Source organism: Nelumbo lutea, chromosome 2 (assembly GCF_056320005.1).
Source record: "Nelumbo lutea isolate HS-2025 chromosome 2, American lotus-T2T, whole genome shotgun sequence".
In the NCBI taxonomy this organism is placed as follows: Eukaryota; Viridiplantae; Streptophyta; class Magnoliopsida; order Proteales; family Nelumbonaceae; genus Nelumbo; species Nelumbo lutea.
The window spans coordinates 18,766,067-18,785,117 of record NC_142685.1 but is presented as its reverse complement, the minus strand read 5'-3'; the positions used below and the strand labels follow the sequence as shown (position 1 = coordinate 18,785,117).

The following is a 19,051-nucleotide window of genomic DNA, read 5'->3' as shown; positions in this document are numbered from 1 at the left end:
GGTGCTCATTAACCTCATCAAATGCTTCAAATATATCAATACTTGGTTGATGTATGGTGCAAACCACTGTTCTTCCAGTATCGACAGTATTACGAACAGTACGCATCACAATAGCAGCTGATCGAGCATCTAACCCAGATGTAGGTTCGTCCATGAAAATAATGGAAGGATTCGCAACAAGTTCCACTGCTATTGTTAGGCGTTTTCTTTGTTCAGTTGATAAGCCACTACTCCCAGGCAAACCAACCAAAGCTTGCCTTAGATTATCAAGCTCTACTAATGACATCACTTCTTCAACAAACTCCTAAAGTAGACAACAATGGATTAATTTCAAGAAAAAAATTGAAATAAGCATATATAATTATAGAAAGGTTTTTCAGAGACTAACACGTTTCTTCTCTTTGCTGACTTCTTTTGGAAGGCGAAGAGATGAAGAGAACAATAGGGACTCCTCAACTGTAACTTGAGGAGAATGAATATCATTTTGCTCAACATATCCTGCAATTCTCGCAAAAGTACTTTGTTCTTTTGGGTATCCTGATATCCTAATATCCCCTTCAATGTACCCACCAGTTTTCCTACCTGCAAGCACATCCATTAATGTGGTCTTCCCTGCTCCACTTGAACCAACTAATGCAGTAAGAACACCTGGTGAGAATACCCCACTGACATATGACAAGAGTTGCAACTTCTTTTCTGGAATACCTTTTGAAACCATCTCCTATAATGAAAGAAATACTGAGTGAAATGTATTGATTATAGATAAAAGAAAGTAAAGCTAGCATACAGATTTACCTTTGGCATGTCAACAAAGTAATTAACATTATGAAATGTCATTTCTAGTGGTTGAAATGGAAGGATCATTCCCTTCTTTGAAGTTTTATGTTGAGCAGATGGAGACTCTGAATTAGATATCTGACTTATAACTGCAATTATCAATGATCATTACTGTAAAAATGATTTACTAAAGAAAATCTAGTAAGCAATTCAGAGATGAAAATCCAACAAGAAACTAATAGTTGTAGCAGTAAAGTTGAAGTATAATTATGCAAATTTCAAAGAAGGTGCACTAACCACAGTCATCACCAAAACTATCTTCTCTGGCATCCAATGGAATCACAGCCTGGACCTTTGTCAGAGCTGTAAATAAATAATCACATACTATTGCTGTGAGAAAAAGTGATATATAAAGAAATGCACCAACAAAGCATGAACTATTTGCAAACGTACGGTTAAGGTAGGTCAAAGCAAGTGTTGCCAAATTATTGAAGAGCACTGAATAAGCCAACAAAACCCCAACTCCAATCCAATACCAGTAACTTGCAGTGGGTAGAGCATGTGAATGAAGAACATTATATCCAACTGTAAAATTTCCATATGTAGATTTCTGACAAGAATGGAAACAAAAGTTGTAAATTTGATTTCAGCTGTCTAAAATACAGAAGTATTCAGGACATATTCTGATGATTGAGTCCTTATGAGATATGTCAAAATGTGAAGCTATATAGATCTAACAAAAATCCAAGTATGCAAATCCTAAAGAGAACCTTCATCCATTTTGAGGCCAAAAATTCATTAACTGAAATTGCACGTTGCCCATATGATAATGGTGATAACCAGAAAGCCCAAATCCACCATGGCTTGATCCTTGCTGGAGAGACAAACCACTTAATGGTTAAAAGAAAACGTGAAAACATTATTGTTCAACTTGTCAAAAAAAATGGTTAACCCAACCTTTTGGAAGGATAAATCCTCCTAATAAGAATATCACTAGTAAAGAAGCAGATCCAAATGTATTAGCAATGATAATATCCCGTGAAACAGCCGCCATCATACGGAAGAGGCCCAATGCCATTTGGTGTACTGAAAATAGGACGAACATAAACCGGAAAAACCTAGAAATATTTGACAGTTGATAAGTATCAATAATATGCAACGATTATAATGTTAAGGTTGGCAAAGAAAAATTACCTTTCAGTACCAGGGGCAAAGCCAACAGTGAAATATACAACACAAGACCACACAACAGCTTCAAGGACCGAGTAAGGGACACGCAATATCCAACTAGGAATGGACCATGCCCAAGCAGGATGAAAGAAGTTATCTCTTTGTTTATAGAAAACTGGTAGTCGAGATATTGTAATTGGTAACTCAGAAAACCCATTGAACATTATGTGCACCAGGCCAAAAAACAAGCAAGAAAGATAAAGGTTTCCATTGATCTCATCTGTAGAATGTATTCTTGTTCTTAGAAATATTGTGCATGTGACAAATCCAATAAAAGCAACCTGTAAGAATATGTAAATGACATTAATAACACTCAGAAAATTCAAAACAAAGTCTAAAACAGTTGTGAGCTCATTCCTTCCATTGTTTCTATCCCTGGTCGCAGTGTTTTGTTTTCTAGATCCTTCCTTTGGCAACCCCATTTGTATCCTTTGTTTTCCTCTTTTTTCTTATTAATGCATTTGTTTTATCAGTTAATTATGAAATACATGAAAGGAAAAGACAGCAATTCACTGAGCAGTGGCACTCTAGCAGGCACAAACAGACAATACATTTTACAAATTACAAGTGACTAATATTCTTCTATATAGAAAACCAGAGGCAAAAACATGGCAAGGTAAAAGCATACTTGGCATGTTCTAAAGATATAGAGGAACCGGTGTCTGCTGATCAATAGAAGTTCTCGTGTGAAGCATGCTTTGAAAAGTTCCCACTTTGTTATAGCATACTTGCTATAGGCAAGTGCTGAAGGAAGACTCTTACTTTTATCATATGGAACTGAAATGGTGGCCTTCACACTCCTTCCAAATTCAGAATTTCGGAATGCATCTGCAATTTTTGAAACAGGAAGAAATCTGTATGGTTTTGAAGGATCAGCCCAATACTGTGCTTGATCCTTTCTCGAGGTAACCTGGAGATAAAACATATTAGTTAAGGCAGAGGTGACTTAGAATTTAGAAAAAAGTTAGGTTATTGATCATAAATAGCAGTACCTCTTGAAGAAAATCAGCAACCCCTTTACGAGGTGGCAATTGAAAGCCTAATGATTGAAAGAAATCTAATGCTTGTACTCGAGGGCCATGATAAACAATCTGTCCTTCAGATAAAAGTATTAGGTCATCAAACAAACTGAATGTCTCAGGGGCAGGCTGAAGAAGGGCCATCAGAACAGTGCCCTCCATTTTCTGAACAAAGTTTTGTATACATTTTACAATTTGATACGTTGTAGAACTATCGAGTCCAGTAGATATTTCATCCATAAATAAGGTTTTCCTTGGTCCAACAATCATTTCTCCTGAAATTAGAAAACAACCATAGAAAATTTAATCAACATATTCCTGAAGGAAAATTAATACTATGTTTAAGCTCTGAAATGTAGACATTAGCATACCTTTTACATGATGGGTATGGATATACTAAAAAACAAACGTAACCCCTAATGTATAAAACATGCCAACAGCTTCCCTCTTACAATACATGGAAGGATACACTTTTAGTGAATGGCAACATTTTTTATTCGCAACTCAGAAAAATTTATTAATTTGCAATAGAAATGTTTGAGATATACAACTAAAGTATGCCAAGCACCACAAGAGATTTTAGGCTAGCCTTGCTACCTAACCCATTATTGTTCCTTACTTTTGTTTACGTTTTACTTTACATATTTACTTCCAATTTTCCTAGGGATAATCTCCAATACAATCGAGTCCTTGACTCCTTGTTTTGACAGTGCGTATGCCATTTAGTTGGATGAACTTCTAGTGAAGGTTCAAAGTAGCACCCATCCTCTAGCTAGTTGTCTTACTTCCCTCCAAATGATTCAATATTGCCAAGGTCTGGACTGTTGTCCTTGAGCCACTGAACTGTTACAACTGAATCCTGTTCCACCATAAAATAGTTAAAGGAATGCCTCAACCCCTGGAGCACTACAAGCAGTTGAGTTCATCCCTAACTAAATTCCTTAGTCTATTGGTCCAGAATATGGTGCTACTGATTTGCTTCAACACAACTTCTAGACATTGCTCCTATGATTTAAATTCCTAGGTTTCTCATGTTTCACCCATCAAAATTCAACTTAATTCAGTTGACTGGAGGAGGTGTCCAAGCGCAAGGGTTCAGGTTTCCGGTTTCAATAATATCTTCCTCTCCAAGGAAGGTGTGAGTGAACAGGAAAATTTTCTTCAACGGTGTTTGGTTGCTTCTTTGTCGGGTGTCTGCCCAAAACCAGGAGAGGTAGAGAACTGGGCAGCTCTCTCTTGGAGAAATTTGAAGAAACCAACTGCTAGGAGGTTGGGAGAAAACATGTGTTTGCTTGTTTTATCCTTCGAGACTGAAGCTATCGAAGCATTGCACATTAAAGGCAGAAAATTGGTTTCGGTAGGTGGTGGTTTTGCGTCTTCGGAATACCTCAGCATGCATGGTGTCCGGTAGTTTTCAAAGAGATTGGAGATGCAGTAGGAGGCTTCATTGTTGTAGAACCTTCAAACCTCGTTTGGAGTAACTTGAGAGTCCCTACATCTGTTAATATGGAGCAAAGCTGTTAAAGACATTCCCAAATCTATAGAGTTAATTGTGAGAATGTAAGGTTCTTGCTCAGGATTAATGTTGTGGAGGATGCGGCTTTTTTGGTTGATTACAAAGCTCGGTTTTGTCCTTTTCAAAGCTCTGTTTCACCGACTCCTGTTCCACTCACTCATTTTCATGTCAATTTCTTGGTGGTAACAACATGTGTGGCAACCAGCAACCTCTCATGGAGGGACGTGGGAGCAGAGCCAACCGCAAACAACGATGGTGGCGTCCCAGAAGAAGGAACAAAAGACCAAAGTTTCCTAATACTACTAGTGGAGGAGCTCTTGGGACTCGTTTGTTAGATGTTATGTCGCCAACGGCCGCAATTGTCCATACTCCAGAGAGAGACCTCCAAATCGTCCCGATCCCTTTGGCAAGCAGTACTGTTTCTTTGGTGTCCTATTCAAATTTCAAACAAGCACCGCGCCATGTTTGTCTTTTGAGCATGTTAGATCGATTAATATGAAGTAATATGAAGTCTGAAGTCTAAGCAAAAACACCTCCGCAAAAGTTAAGAAAGCCTCCGAAAAAGTTAAGAAAGCATTCAGTCGAAAATTTGCTTTTTCACATCTGCAGATATATCTGAATATAGTGATATGAATATAGTGGAGTTATTCGGTAATTTAAATGTTGTAATGTTCTGAAAATTGTGTATTTTACAAATTTATCCCTTTATTTAAAAAAATGTAATGATTAAAATACACATTAAAAGAGTAATAAAAAAAGATTATTATTATAAAAATAATAAAAATTTAAAAAAATAAAATTAATAAATAAGTATAAAATATAATAATATTAATAGTACTAATAAAAAATCATGTAAGATATCAATTTTGCCTTTATTATTTAAAAAACATAAAATATCAAAAATTTATTAACCAATAAATAAAAAATATTAAATATACTATTAAGGATAACTAAAATATGGCAACTATTTTAATAAAATAATTAAACACCCTGAAATAAATACAAAACATTATTAAATGGTAAATCAATAAATGAAAATGATAAAAAAATTGTAAGTTAAATTAATAAAAAGATCATCTTAATTTCTTTATAGAAAATATTAAAATTATAAAGAAAGAGAAAAAAAGAAAAATATATATAAATAAAAAGATTAAAATGGAGTTTAATGACGTGAAGAAGGAAAACAAGTTGGGGATCAATCATTTTTTATTAATATTTGATAGGTGTACACATAAGTTAAGAGATTACTTTTTTCTCTCAAAAAATCTATTTGTTTTACCTGTGTTTTATCTTATTCTCCCTCCTCCTCTTGTTTTTTATTGTTTTTTTTTTAGAAAACAAAATGTGGTCCGCTACCTCTGAGTGTATTCGGAGGAAATTGACTCATTGAATGACTCGGGGGAATTTTCAGATTTCAGATGATGAATTCAAGGGTGCTGCCAAACAACCTCGAAACACCAAAGAGTAAAAATTCTGTGTTCGAAGGTCGATTCAGCACTACCAAACACCACCTATGTGGGACCACCTATCTAGATCCGTACTGGGTTTCTATTTTTACCCAGACCCACTTGCAAACTCTGTCCCTTTTACTTCTCCCTTTACTATGGAGATTGTGCCCATGAGTAACACTCCCTCTACTCTGTTTTTGTCCAGACCCACTTGTAATCTTGTATTTCGGTCAGTGCAAACCTGTGCTTATACCATTCAAACAGTCTTTTGCATGAAAAATCACATAAGTACAGAAATATTTTCAATGGAAGGTTGTAAAGGTTGTTGGTTGACCGAAACCAAATTCATTCTTAAGGCTTTATCCCATTGGGAAAAGTGTGGAAGAGGCTATTTATCAATTAAAAGCTAAGTTTACATTTCACCCCACAAGGGAGTGCCCCACAATGTCCCACAAGCACATTGCTGCCATGTATTGAGAATATCTCTTAATAATGACATCATTGATTCTGGTACTATCATCATCATAAGGTGATATTTCAATGCACCGCAGGATGTACGGTGGGACATTGTTGGGCGCAGAACACTTAAAAACTCAAGGGAGAATCTCTCCAATATTCCACTTCGGCCAATTGTTGCGGCCCCTATATTCCTAGCAGCCAGGGTCACTGGGTCAAGGAAAAGACTACCATGGAAGTAGACTCGGTAACGATTATATCTTCCTTTGTCTTCTTGTGGGATGATGGAGCATCCAGTTGAGGTTGGTACTGAATAAGCAGAAATTTCAATTATGGGTCTTGAGAGTGTTGCTCAATTTCAAAATAGTGTGGACCTCCTTGTGGAGCAAGCTTTCTTGGTGTGTCTTTCGATGGAGTTCAAGAAGAACAACTTCCACAGACAGCTTAAATTATCTACCTAGGTGTAGAAGGTCTAGGAAACTTAAGTAGCCAAACAAATTTTCCATCCATTTGCTACCCAAGCCATTATGTGAATAATGAAAATACTAAAAACAAGGAAAGAATACATGGAGAAATATACCAGTTTTTCAATACCTATATCAATTTCAGAATTTATGCATGAAGGGAATATAAAATTTTGGTGTTTTTAGTAGGGCTGTAATTGGATTAGATTCAGAAGGGATGCAGTTGCATCCGCATCCCCATCCTGTTAGCAAGCCTCTAGATCCATACCCTCTTCTTATTATCATATTGATTTGGATTTAATCCACAATTACCTTATTGTATTTAAAATGACCAACAAAATTAATAAAGTTTTAGAAAAATTATTATTTTTTAATTTATATATGCATAATAAAAGTATATAAATATTAATATTAAATTTATCAATTATAAACTTTGCATAAGTATGCATAATATATATACATAAAATAATAATTTTTTATTGAACTCAGATTTTTATCGGATCAGATGGGGTTAAATCTGCATCTAATTCAACAATTAATTAGAGGCAAGTTCTAACATCTAAATCCAAGATAATTAGATTCAGAGTTGAATCGGGTGTTAAACTTTTAGAGTCCATTGACAGCCCTAGCTTTTATGAGTTGTTAAATTCATATTTAGTTTGTGGGTGTCTTAAAGAATACGATTTTAAATCTTCTAGGAAAATACTTTTATTAGTAAAAATCAAATGTTCTATTTATGGTAAGTTTCATACTTATTGTTTATAACAATTTTTGTAATGACTATTTATAGTACAATTCATGATTTACTATTTTTAATAATTTCTGGTTTCTTTACATTTAGTTTTAGTAGGATTACTATTAAGTCATTGGAGTTGTTTTAGCATTTTAGGAGTTAGAGTCCTTGTTTAAGTATCCCTATAGGTTATCTATGAGTTTGTTATAGTTGTAAAACAACTAGAACTACAAATAAAGTCATTGTAATTAAAAAAGAAGAGTTGATATGATTTAATAAAGTTTGGTTTAATGAATTTTTGTTGCTGCAAGTTTTTCTTTTTGACTATTCTCACTTCTTCCAATTGATATATCTCTTTGTTCTTTACTCTAACCGCAAAAGATGTTTCTCTTTCTTCCTCATCTTTTGGTGGACAGAAATCTGTCTATTTACTCAACCTATATTTTTTATGCATATCACCCAATGGATTTCATTCACCTTAAAAATTCCACCACCAAATCTAAAAGTTGTAAGAATTCCTACCTGTCCCATATGCCATAACTTGTTTGTATCGAATGCAAATCCCCAAAGCAACTTACCTAATAGTGAGTTTCTATTCTCCCAGACCTAACCCTTTATCCTGTAGTCTTTTGCAAACAATGTTCCAATTGGTTAGATGAGACTCTTTTGGCTCTCCTGGTTCACAAAGGTAGTCCTTTGTGATTTTTCTAACTTTTTTTCCCAACAACAGAATTATGAATATATAAAAGGATTTTCATTGGGGTCCCAATGATTGTAAATTTGTGGAATATTCGAAGTTTCCAAACTAAAGAGAAGAAAGGTGGTGAATAATTGATTATATGATTCACGTGCACAAATGGTTGTAGAATTCATAAAGCAGAATTTCATTGCTTCGTTAAGATGATAGGAGATGGTTGTACATAACAGATAGGAGGCACAAACTGTTACCAGTTGTAACTCTCTTTCTTTGACCACCTGAAACGCCTCTGATCATGTCATTGCCAACTATTGTTTCTGAACATACATCAAGGCCAAGGACTTTCAAGATGTAATCAGTTGAAAGACTATGCTTCTTGCCACCAACTGATGATGCCTGTGCAATAGATTTCAGAGAAGTTATAAACTTACAAATATACTATACTAATAAAATGAGTGAAAAGGATTAGAAAGAAGGGTTTATATGGAAACCTTCATAAATGCATCAATTTCTGGACATGGGCGTATGCCCTTTTCCTTCTCTAGTCTGGCCAGATCTTCCAAATATCCTAAAGATTTGGGAGAAACCATCAAGAATACTTCAGTTAGTCTAAAAATGGTATAACTTAGCAGTTATGGGTTTCTCTGGAAAAAAGAAGAAGAAAAAACAGTTAAGGTCATAATTCTGAAACAAATTAAATACTAAAAATTAAAACCCCATTTAACAGAAGATCTCAACCAATCAATTAATCCAGACATATCGGCTTCCAAAGCGTCTTCATATAATATATCAAACACATGTTAGTATTCAAGGGTAGAAAAATCTATACCTTGAGACAATGTTCAAAATATCGATACGTTCAATATGCCGGTATGGGCGTATCGGGCGAATTGATACAGCTTTTCACATGCTTTTTTTTTAATTTTTTTTTACAACCGGTTCAGGGGGGGCAGTTTAGGGCTCCTCTACCCCCTGAACCGGTCAAACCCCCGATACACTTACTGTAGGGGTGTATCGAAGAGCTCCTGAAACAATAAGTATCGGCCAATACGGACTGATATATATGGATACTTTAAACATTGCCTTCAGATATAACAATGTAAAAGAAATAGTTCTCAATGTCAGTGACATTCTTTAGAACACATTATCATATCTGACTATAAAAGTATTGAAAGAAAGTTAGGACATAAATTCCGAACACTGTGAAAATGGTAACGTTATTATTGATCATATGGGCCAAATACATTTTAATTTGATGCTTGGGAGGGATACAATTTGCAGGTCTTTTTGTTTTTGTTTCTTAGTGTCCATAACATACTTGATGTAGGTGTGTGTGTATCTGGATATCTGCAAAGCTGTATATGCCAATGAGGTCAAACATGCAAGAGCTTTAAGATACAATTTCCGACAATTCTTTAATTTAGACTATTTGTTTAGGTAATATCCTGGTATCATATCTTCTCGAAGACGAGAGTTCAAGAAGAGCGTCCGGTCTTCTTGCCTCGAGTTATGGTAAGGAGCAGTTCTCACAGTGAACTGTAGACCAATCTTGAAGAAAAATATGAAAGAATAATTTCATTCAATAGTCATTCAAGGACATAAAAGGTTCTTTAGTAATTAATAGGAATTGGGATCTGCTACTCACGAGATGTTCTCGTTTTTTTACACATAAGACATGACAACTGCATATTGAAATGGGAGATGTTTCCAATACATAGTGGTAATCTGTGACTGTGGATATAGGAACAACTTACCAGTAGCAGATTCTGAGTCATTAATAGCATGTATATCGTTATAACGGATGCCTGCAAAAAAGTGAACTCGGATGAGCTCCCGAACCCCACAGCCCATCCCCCTCATGCATTGGCACTTCCCCATATATGTGAGTTGTTCCCAATTCATGGGAGGGATGGGCAGTAGGGGTGTCAATGGGATGCGATCCGTGGGAAGCTGCCACATTGTACATGACGTGTGCATGCATGCAAAATAGAAGGGATGTGCACTATGCAAATTAGGTTGGGGTGTTCAGGGTTGATTTGATTCGGTTGCAAGCTATTTGGTCAATTGAACAACGTGGTCAGGTTGAAGAGTTAAATCATCCAAAATTAATCGATCATTAGTGAAAACTGGTAAATTCAGATTGTATCAATTGGATTGATTATTGATTTAGTCGATCAGTTTAAAACATTTAAACTTAAAATTAAATTTAAATTTAAAAATTTATAATAATATTATTAAAAATTAAATAAAATTTTAAAATTTAAAATATAAAAATATTAATATATATCTATAATCTATGAAATCAGTTAGATTTTGATTGGACAGTATTGATACCGGAAGGTTTGTCTTTTGGGCAACAGTGTTGACCCTGTATGCACAAATAGGACAAGCCTTTCGTTACGTGCATACAGGGTCTCCAGGTCACCTGGCATTGGTCAACACTCGATCAATAACTTTCAAACCAAACACAGCCTTAGTCTTCACTGTTCAGTTATTGACACACGAATTCCAAATAAAGATTCACACCTTATTAAGGTAGGTATTTCCAGCCTCGCACGGCTCACTGGAAATTTTTGGGCTTGGTCCTGAGCCCATATATATATATACTTCAAAATATTATATATGTTTTAAAAAATTTAATTAATAACTTAGGCCCAAAGCCTGGCGTGGCCCATAATCACCCCTACACCTTATGCACGGAAAACTGACGTGTTCACTCTTCATTGGAGTAAAGCTCGTCCTAATTGAATAGCTCTGTTTGAATTTTGCAACAGATGTGGAGTCCCTCTCTTAATTAAGGGGACGTTTATCAGTGAAGTTCGTGCTCAACGCTCATCAGGGTGTTTAGTTTTTTGGATGAAACTATCCCCGTATAAAGCAAATATTTCTAAATGTATTGACAATTATTTAGTTGCATTAATTAATAGTTTAATTGTATTGGAAATTAATATGTAAGCTATTTTAATACTAATTTGTTTATTTTAGATATTTTATCTATTTTTTAAATGCATTGTTAATTATTTTAATATTATTTGCTTGCGCTAAACTTTTGTTTCAACATTATTTTATTAGTTAATTACTATTTTCAGAATTTCAGTAATTTTTATTTACAGTTATTATTATTTAATTATGCTTTATTGATTCATATTATTTAGTTATCTTGTTAATTGTTTTAATTATGTCATATTATCTGGTATTTGTTATATTTTTAATTAGCCAACTGTTTAGTTTCAGTTATTTTAGTATTAATTCTTATTTTATTTATTTCTATTGGTTTCTAAATATATTGGTGTATTGTTAATCATTTTCCAATTCAAGATTCATATGAAAGGTAGGTGGTCTTTTCTCCAAAGAGGTTTGGGTTTTCTTCTCCATAGGCTATTTAAGTGGACATTTTGAATCTGTTTTTAAACTAGTAAATATATATATGCATTTGCATGTAACAATATATCTAATAAGATAAAACTATTTATAATACATAGACAGTTTCTAAAATGAGAGTAAATGATATATATACCCTCTTTATGCTCTATTATATGTTTAGACAAAAGGAATAAAAAATGTCCAATGAAAATTTAAAAGAAAAAAGACATTCACTGTTTTATAAGTAGTATAAATATAAATTTATAATCCTGTTTTTACTTTTGTTCTGTGTCGTTGCAGCTGCATAACTTCTGTGCTGTGTATCCTGTTTCTTCTGGGTTGAATGAAATCGCGTAATCCTAACTGGTGATTTTTATTGATTTCATTTTTTCAATACCAATGAGCATAATATAAATAATAACAAGCATCTAATATTATTCAAACCGCATGCATCAGAATTGCAACTAAAAAAAATATTCACATTGCCAGAGAAATAGATGATACAAGTAAAATTCTAGGACAAAAGTGCAAGGCTTCAGCGAATTCGGATCTGGTCCTAACAGGCAATTGCGGCCGTACATCGGGTACATCTAACAATGAAGGAAGATGTTCCTAGTACACCGGCTGCAATGGCTTGTCAGGACTAGATACGGACGCGGCTTCAGCACAACAAAGAGAAGTCGTAAAATTGTATGCATTTAAGTGCAAAGACAGAGAATGCCTTTTGGAAGCAAATTACCATATCAACTTGTACAATAGATAATAATGGGAGGGATTAAACAAACCTGCATAGCCTTGACTTGCACCTTGACATCTCGCAGCAAAATCTAAAGCTTCCCGAACAGTTAGCTCTGCAATATGATTATCTGTTTGGCTAATGTACGCAGCAGTTCTTTGCACACAAAACTCATCTAGTTCATATCCGTTATATGTAACGCTGCCACTTTTCTGGGGATAAAACCAGAGAGGAGTTGAGTCAATATTAACAAGTTGAGGACTCTTGTACTTAGTAGGGACTATCTATACTATCTATATATCCTTACTTCTAGAGTTGGAAAAGTGGAAATACCCCGAAGTTACTTCTAGAGGTAACCAGTAGGACTCTTGTATCTATATATCCTTATTTCTAGCGTTTTCATTAGATGTGAAATGCCCCCAAGTTAGAATTGGAAAAGAGGAAATGGCAAATATGTTATTTTACATTTTCATTTAGTGTTTATTTACAAATGGACAGAAAGTACCTTTATGTTCGGTAGTTGAAAAATAAGCCATGGTAAAAATGTTATTTTATATTTTCATTTAATGCTTAATAGGAGAAAGATCAAAAAGTACCTATTCATAAAATGCATCATTTTCAACCAAATCATAAAAGTTTCTTTCTAAAGCTAAGGAGAATTGAAAGTTGAAATCAAATTGTGATCATCTTTTTTCTTGTAACTGAAAAAATTATTCTTGTATTCGAATCAATGGGTAAAAGATTTAAGCATACCCTGACTTTTACAAATACACTTAGTATACCTTGTGCGCTGACCCTACTAAATAGTTATTAAAATGTTAAAAACCATTAACATGTGACGTCCTGTGGCCTATTTAATTTTTTAAAATCGTTGCCTTACCCCTATATGCCCCTATTAATAACTGATAGCATGTGTAAATCAAAATAGGTTGGAGTAGGGATGGTTTTGTAAATTCTAGACTCTATATGCCTTCCTATACCTCCCAACCTGTATCTTCACCAAAACCCATCAGAGTTGGATTTTAAGAATTCAAACCCTCCTTTCACATAAAAATGCAAAGTCCTTTATGCATTTGAGGGTGAGGTGGACTAGGTTTAAAATTCACATCTAATTTTTTATTATTTCTTATTATATATAAATAATAAACAAATAAAATAGCATGAACAAATATCAAAAGTTTCAATTATTTGATTAAACATGTAAAAAAAGAACACCTAGTTAAAAAAATAACCAATCTATTGAGTTTTGTTGAAAAGTCACAAGGGAGGATGAAACGGTTTCATTTTAACTTTGAAGTTTGAATTCATCTGCCTCTGCTCCCATTTTCAATGTGATCCTGTTCTACCTAGCTTTTCACAACCAGAAAACTGAGACTCGCTCAGCTTCCACAAGATTTCAAAGGGTCAGTTGATTTAATGCATTATGCATGCAGGGTTCGACCATGATAAAACTTGTAATGAAAAAATCTGTATAATAAAAGTGGTAATTAATCAGATGGTTATTTATCAAATTCAACCCGGATGGCGTTAGCGGAATAAACAAGACATAAGAAACTAATAATGTGGAGTAAGTGAGATCGGATTAGCTGAAATTCAGTAACTGTAGCGGGCTGTGAAACCAATGATAACAATCCATCTGTCCCCACAACCTCTAGTTCCACATCCCACACTGCCATTGCGTTTGCTTAATCCAAATTATAAACAAGTACCAATTGAAGAGTTCACATATGTGCCTCACAAAGGGGCGCCCCATAATGCCCTACAGTACATTCCCACCTTGTATTGGGAATATCTTCCGAAATGAGACATTACTGGGAGATATTCTCACTATAAGGTGGGGATGTGCTGTGGCATTGTGGGGCGCAGATGTGAACTCCCACTTGAAGCACTAACATTAATATTTCGGTCAATAATTAATTAATGAGAAGAGAGAGAGAGCCGGGAAATAAGTCAATTGGGGTAAACTCGGCATAGTAACCGAATTGAAATGTCAAGATAATTCTCCGTGCAACGGATCGAGTTTTGATTCAGCTGCCCTAACATTATTGTCCCATTTTACACGCAGAGTTGGAGCTAGAGAACCATGAGGCAAGAGTTGAGCCTAGAAACAGGACTTATCACAAACACAAATTTCATGCATGTGACAAGATAGTGAAGAAGTGTACTAACCTTTAACCTGGGATCGAGTTTCCCAGCAAGAGCTAAAAGCAATGTAGTTTTCCCTGAACCAGGAGGCCCCAAAAGCAGTGTCATCCTACATAGACATGATCACCATTAATATTCGAGAATGTCTTGCGACTGACCAATTATAAAGCACAGTAAGAGAGTAGAAGATCGGGAGTCTGTTTTGCTGGCAGTCGCAAGAAGTGTAAGCTCCACCCAAAGTATTCACGTAAAAAAAAACGATCCTTTGATTACGTGTCTTGATTAACGGAATGTCAAGGCTGTACTACGGACTCTATAACCAATATTGACAATCCATCTCAGTTATAAAACGTATATGTTCCAAAGCCACCACTCTGGCTGTTGGGGGAAAAACAGCCTACACTGTTGAGAAGTTTTTGGGAATGCCATGTTATCATGTGAGTGGGGTAAAACAGTAGTTGCTCTTATTTTCTTTTGATCAAATAGTTAGACGTGGGTGTGAAGACTCCAGATCTCTTGCCCATGAGAATTTTGTCCATACCTACCCACGATACACTATCCCCGTAAATTGGGAACATCTCCACCTGCATAATACCATGCAGAAGATGAGATGTTATCCATGTATGGCTGAGATAAACGTGAACAGAGTTGTGGTGGGCAGGAGATCCGGACTCGGGTGTGAATGGGTTCACATCTCCAGCATTACAAATACATGAGCACTTTGATAAATATTCTGACAATTAAGGATGGAGACAAAGAAATTTTTTGAGGGGCCAAAACCTAAAATTGATTTGAAGGGGAGGGGGATAAATATGGATGGACCTATAAGGGGACCAATAACTAGAGTGGAGAATGGGGTAGGGGGGAATTAATTTACATAGAATACTGTATAAAAGTGAGAATTTTTGGACCATAAGGGGGCCACGGCTCCTCTGGTCCCCCCTAACTGCGCCCCTACTAACAACTGTATCAAAAGATATTTTTTATCTTTTTTAAGGGAATTGGGATTTGCTCCCCATATAATGCACCTTACAGTCCCATCCCACCATGTATTGGGAACATCTCCCATAAATAACAATACAAAATATGGAAGATGTTCCCTGTGTGAGGCTGAGAAATATTGTAAGGTTGGTGTGAGAAGCAGATTCGGGCTCTTTTTGATGATAGATTGAGAGTATTTTAAGGGATAGGTGTCAAAATTTTTTTTAAGTACTTACTCCATGTATGCCTACCTGGTCCGGAGTCTCAATCTTTCACTTTGCATGCATGGCAAATCTGAAGAACACTCAATGTTTGACCCTATGAACTAATGAACACTGAGTTTTTAATTATAAAAAAGACGTCCTTAAAATAAAATAAAGAATGCCAAATGTAACCTAAATTTTATATGACTCACAACACAACTCAATAAGTGTGTCATTATTATTGGCTGCATTGTCATAAACAAGGGAGGGGGGGGGGGGGAGCAAAGTATATCGGTGGGGTCCCCAGCCCCCCTCCCCACCATAAAAAAAAAAAGACCATAAAAAGTCCCACTAAAATGTTTAGGATCATTGTGTAACACTCCTCCAAGCCTTAAAATTAAAAAATCTTATTTATTTTTTCTTATAAAATAATCTACAATAGACCCAAACCTTTTCTGTTCGACCTCTCTTCAAACCCTAACTCATTTACTCCCTATCTGATCATTTTCTTGTTTAAATTAGCCCTCCGAAAGAAAATTCATGGCTCTGCCACTGCCCATAACACAGCCAACAAGTTCAATTAATTGATCCATACTCCGTGTATGTCTGCCATGAGTTGTTATCATTAGTTAAATAATCATTGCATTCGGCTAATCTCTTCTCTTTTATTTATTTTTAATATTTTATATTAAATATATAATATATGTAATAACTTTATGTTATACTTTATATAATGTATATTATAATTATATATATAGAATAACACGTTAACAAAACCTATGCTCAACTTCAGAAATTTCTTAGCGGGTTAGAAATGACCACACCCTACATGTACCCTACATGTATATAGCCTTTGGCTTCACAACCAAACGACCATGCAAATAACAATATCATTTTATTTTCCTTTTTCCACGCACTGCTTGTCTCTCTCCTTTCTTCTCTTGTTGGGAATAGCACAGCAATATAGAATTCGGATTCAGTATTCATTCTCACAGCCACAAGTATGAAGAAATTCTCAATACACGAATACAAGTGGCTTTGAGGATGGTGTGAACACGGTTGTGCGTGGACTGAATCCAATCTCAGTAACATGCTAATCACTCTCCTTCGAAATAGGTGGTAACAGACTAAATGCGCATCTCCCGTGGAACAATCCAACTAAGGCACCAACTGAGCTGAGCCACCGCTCAGTTGGTTCTCCTTTCTCTTGCTAGTGCGTTTTCACACTGAACCGCCACAAAGGCCCTGTGCCTTTCAGCGTGAAACAAGTCAATAACCGTTTCACCGCAACCCGTCGGAGGTGGTGGGTGTTGAGGCATCCTAACAAACTGTGGGACCAAATCATGCCTCAGTCTCCCTTGGTAGGAAATAGGAATACACCACGCCACGTGCAACTGAAGCAATCATTGCTTGACACGTGGACAGCGAACATGCTACATGCGACTTTGGTGGCGTGTTTGCCACGTGTATATAAATCTGGGGACGTCAACATGCATGGTAATGGTCGAAAAAAAAGTGAAGTTGGAAGAGGAAGTAGGAACTCCAAAGGTGGGATTTATTTACCTTCCTGGCTTCACAAAACCACTGACGTTATCTAGGATGTTCAGTTTGTGTCTTTTGGGACGAGATATCCTCAAACTAGTAAGAACTTTCTGCAAAGCAGAGAAAATCTGTGTCTCGTTACTGAGAATTAACAGAAAACAAAGTTTGATTAAAAGAAGAAAGGAATGTAAGTGCGCCACGATACATACCTCGAATGCGTCACGTGAGTAATTCAGCAGAGTAGGCAACGCCCTTGTTCCAGTTTTCACGTCGGCCGAAATGTGCAGATTCTCGAACCTCACTTCGACTTTAGGGACCTCCAATCCTACCCTGTCTCTCAGAATTAAGTACAGAAAATGTTAGATTTATGAAATGGATTGAATCAGAAGCTAATCGGTTCAGGCCGGTTGGTTCACTCTAGATCTCTCTAGTTCTCAGAATTCAGAAAAGAAAAGCTTCACGTCCAAAGAGAAGAGAAAAGGTACGTATAATTCAAATTTTCGATAAATTAAAGACAAACGAAAACGTGTAGACGAATGAAGACTGTTTATCTGTTGCATTAATAATCTCATTAGCGATCTGGAGTTTTACCACGGAAATCCAATGAAAAAATAGAGACGTCATCAACGGTTAATAGTTGATGGCGAAAGAAGAAAATGAGATCCGAGAGAAAACACAGATGCGATATAATCAAACATCTGCACCAGGTACGATACCTATCGAGACGTTCTTTAACGGCCGACAAGAGCTTGTAATTATCTTGCTCTTCTGTCGCAAAAGCCCTGTGGAGGACGAGTTGACGACCGAGACGATCGAGTTTTCTGACGTCGATCGTCTGCGCCCGTTCTCCTTTATCAGATTCGGAAGCAGATCGCTTTAAGATGGCGACATTCGTTCTTTTCCGAGATGGCAATCTCGCGATCGCGGCCCAGATAAGTTCCTCTTCGTCTTTGGCAAGCGATTCATCGTTCGAAGGCCGAACAAATGAGTCGTTTCTGGCTTCTAATTCGATCTCGAAGTATTCACTTCCATTAGAGTAGGCCGCCATGAGACCTCTGTCCCGAGTCCCGACTCTGAGATCTCTCCCTGTCTCGGTAAAACTCTATGATTCGGAAAACAAGAGAGCAGGTTTTGTTAATAGACTCCGCTCTCCAACAAAGTAGCTCGCTGACCGCGAATTTGAAGAAAAAATAAAATTACGGAATCCCCCCGCACTTTCACGTAAAATGACCTTAATTGTCCTGTAACACTTGTCGAAGACGAAACACCGATCATTAGCGTCGTCGCTTTGTTTAACAAACTCCCCGACAGAGTAGCGATTATACCGCGAATTTTGAAGAAAAAGAAAATTACGTAATTCCCCTGCGTTTTTTAGTGAAATGACCTTGGTTGTCATTGAGCACCTGTAGCTATCGAGGATGAGACGAATCCGGATTGGATCCCCAGATAACATTCGTGGTGAAAGGTGTCCGGCTCCCAACAGCATTGCATCCATGCATCGGGAATATTTCATAATGAAGAAGAAAGAAATATTCCCAATGCACGACTGCAATGGCTGGTTGTCCCGGTGTTGGGACCCTGTGTTGGTACTGTCTTAACTCAAAAAAAAAGGTGCACTGATGTCGGGAACGCGTGGAATTAGGATTTGCCAGTCAGTGCGTTTTACATCGACCTCACAGTGATATTTCACCGTTAGGATTAGGATCATCTCTGAATAATAAATATTACGACAGGAAATGTT

The 19,051-nt window shown here is 36.2% G+C and overlaps 1 protein-coding gene across 1 annotated transcript in view; it reads right to left on the bottom strand.

The window, feature by feature from the left end:
* Positions 1–18,461, bottom strand: part of LOC148868965 (ABC transporter G family member 31-like) — a 72,014-nt gene extending 53,553 nt beyond the window's left edge. The window contains exons 1-17 of the mRNA XM_088967692.1: positions 18,027–18,461; positions 17,520–17,640; positions 17,332–17,420; positions 14,609–14,693; positions 12,489–12,651; positions 8,832–8,908; positions 8,592–8,736; positions 3,000–3,301; positions 2,636–2,917; positions 1,972–2,288; positions 1,735–1,895; positions 1,548–1,651; positions 1,231–1,387; positions 1,075–1,140; positions 796–926; positions 389–721; positions 14–304 (exon numbers count right to left, since the gene is read on the bottom strand). Coding sequence (XP_088823818.1) covers positions 14–304; positions 389–721; positions 796–926; positions 1,075–1,140; positions 1,231–1,387; positions 1,548–1,651; positions 1,735–1,895; positions 1,972–2,288; positions 2,636–2,917; positions 3,000–3,301; positions 8,592–8,736; positions 8,832–8,908; positions 12,489–12,651; positions 14,609–14,693; positions 17,332–17,420; positions 17,520–17,640; positions 18,027–18,358 — 3,156 coding nt within the window. The 5' untranslated portion in view covers positions 18,359–18,461. The remainder of the gene's footprint in view (positions 1–13; positions 305–388; positions 722–795; positions 927–1,074; positions 1,141–1,230; positions 1,388–1,547; positions 1,652–1,734; positions 1,896–1,971; positions 2,289–2,635; positions 2,918–2,999; positions 3,302–8,591; positions 8,737–8,831; positions 8,909–12,488; positions 12,652–14,608; positions 14,694–17,331; positions 17,421–17,519; positions 17,641–18,026) is intronic.
* Positions 18,462–19,051: the final 590 nt, after the last annotated feature.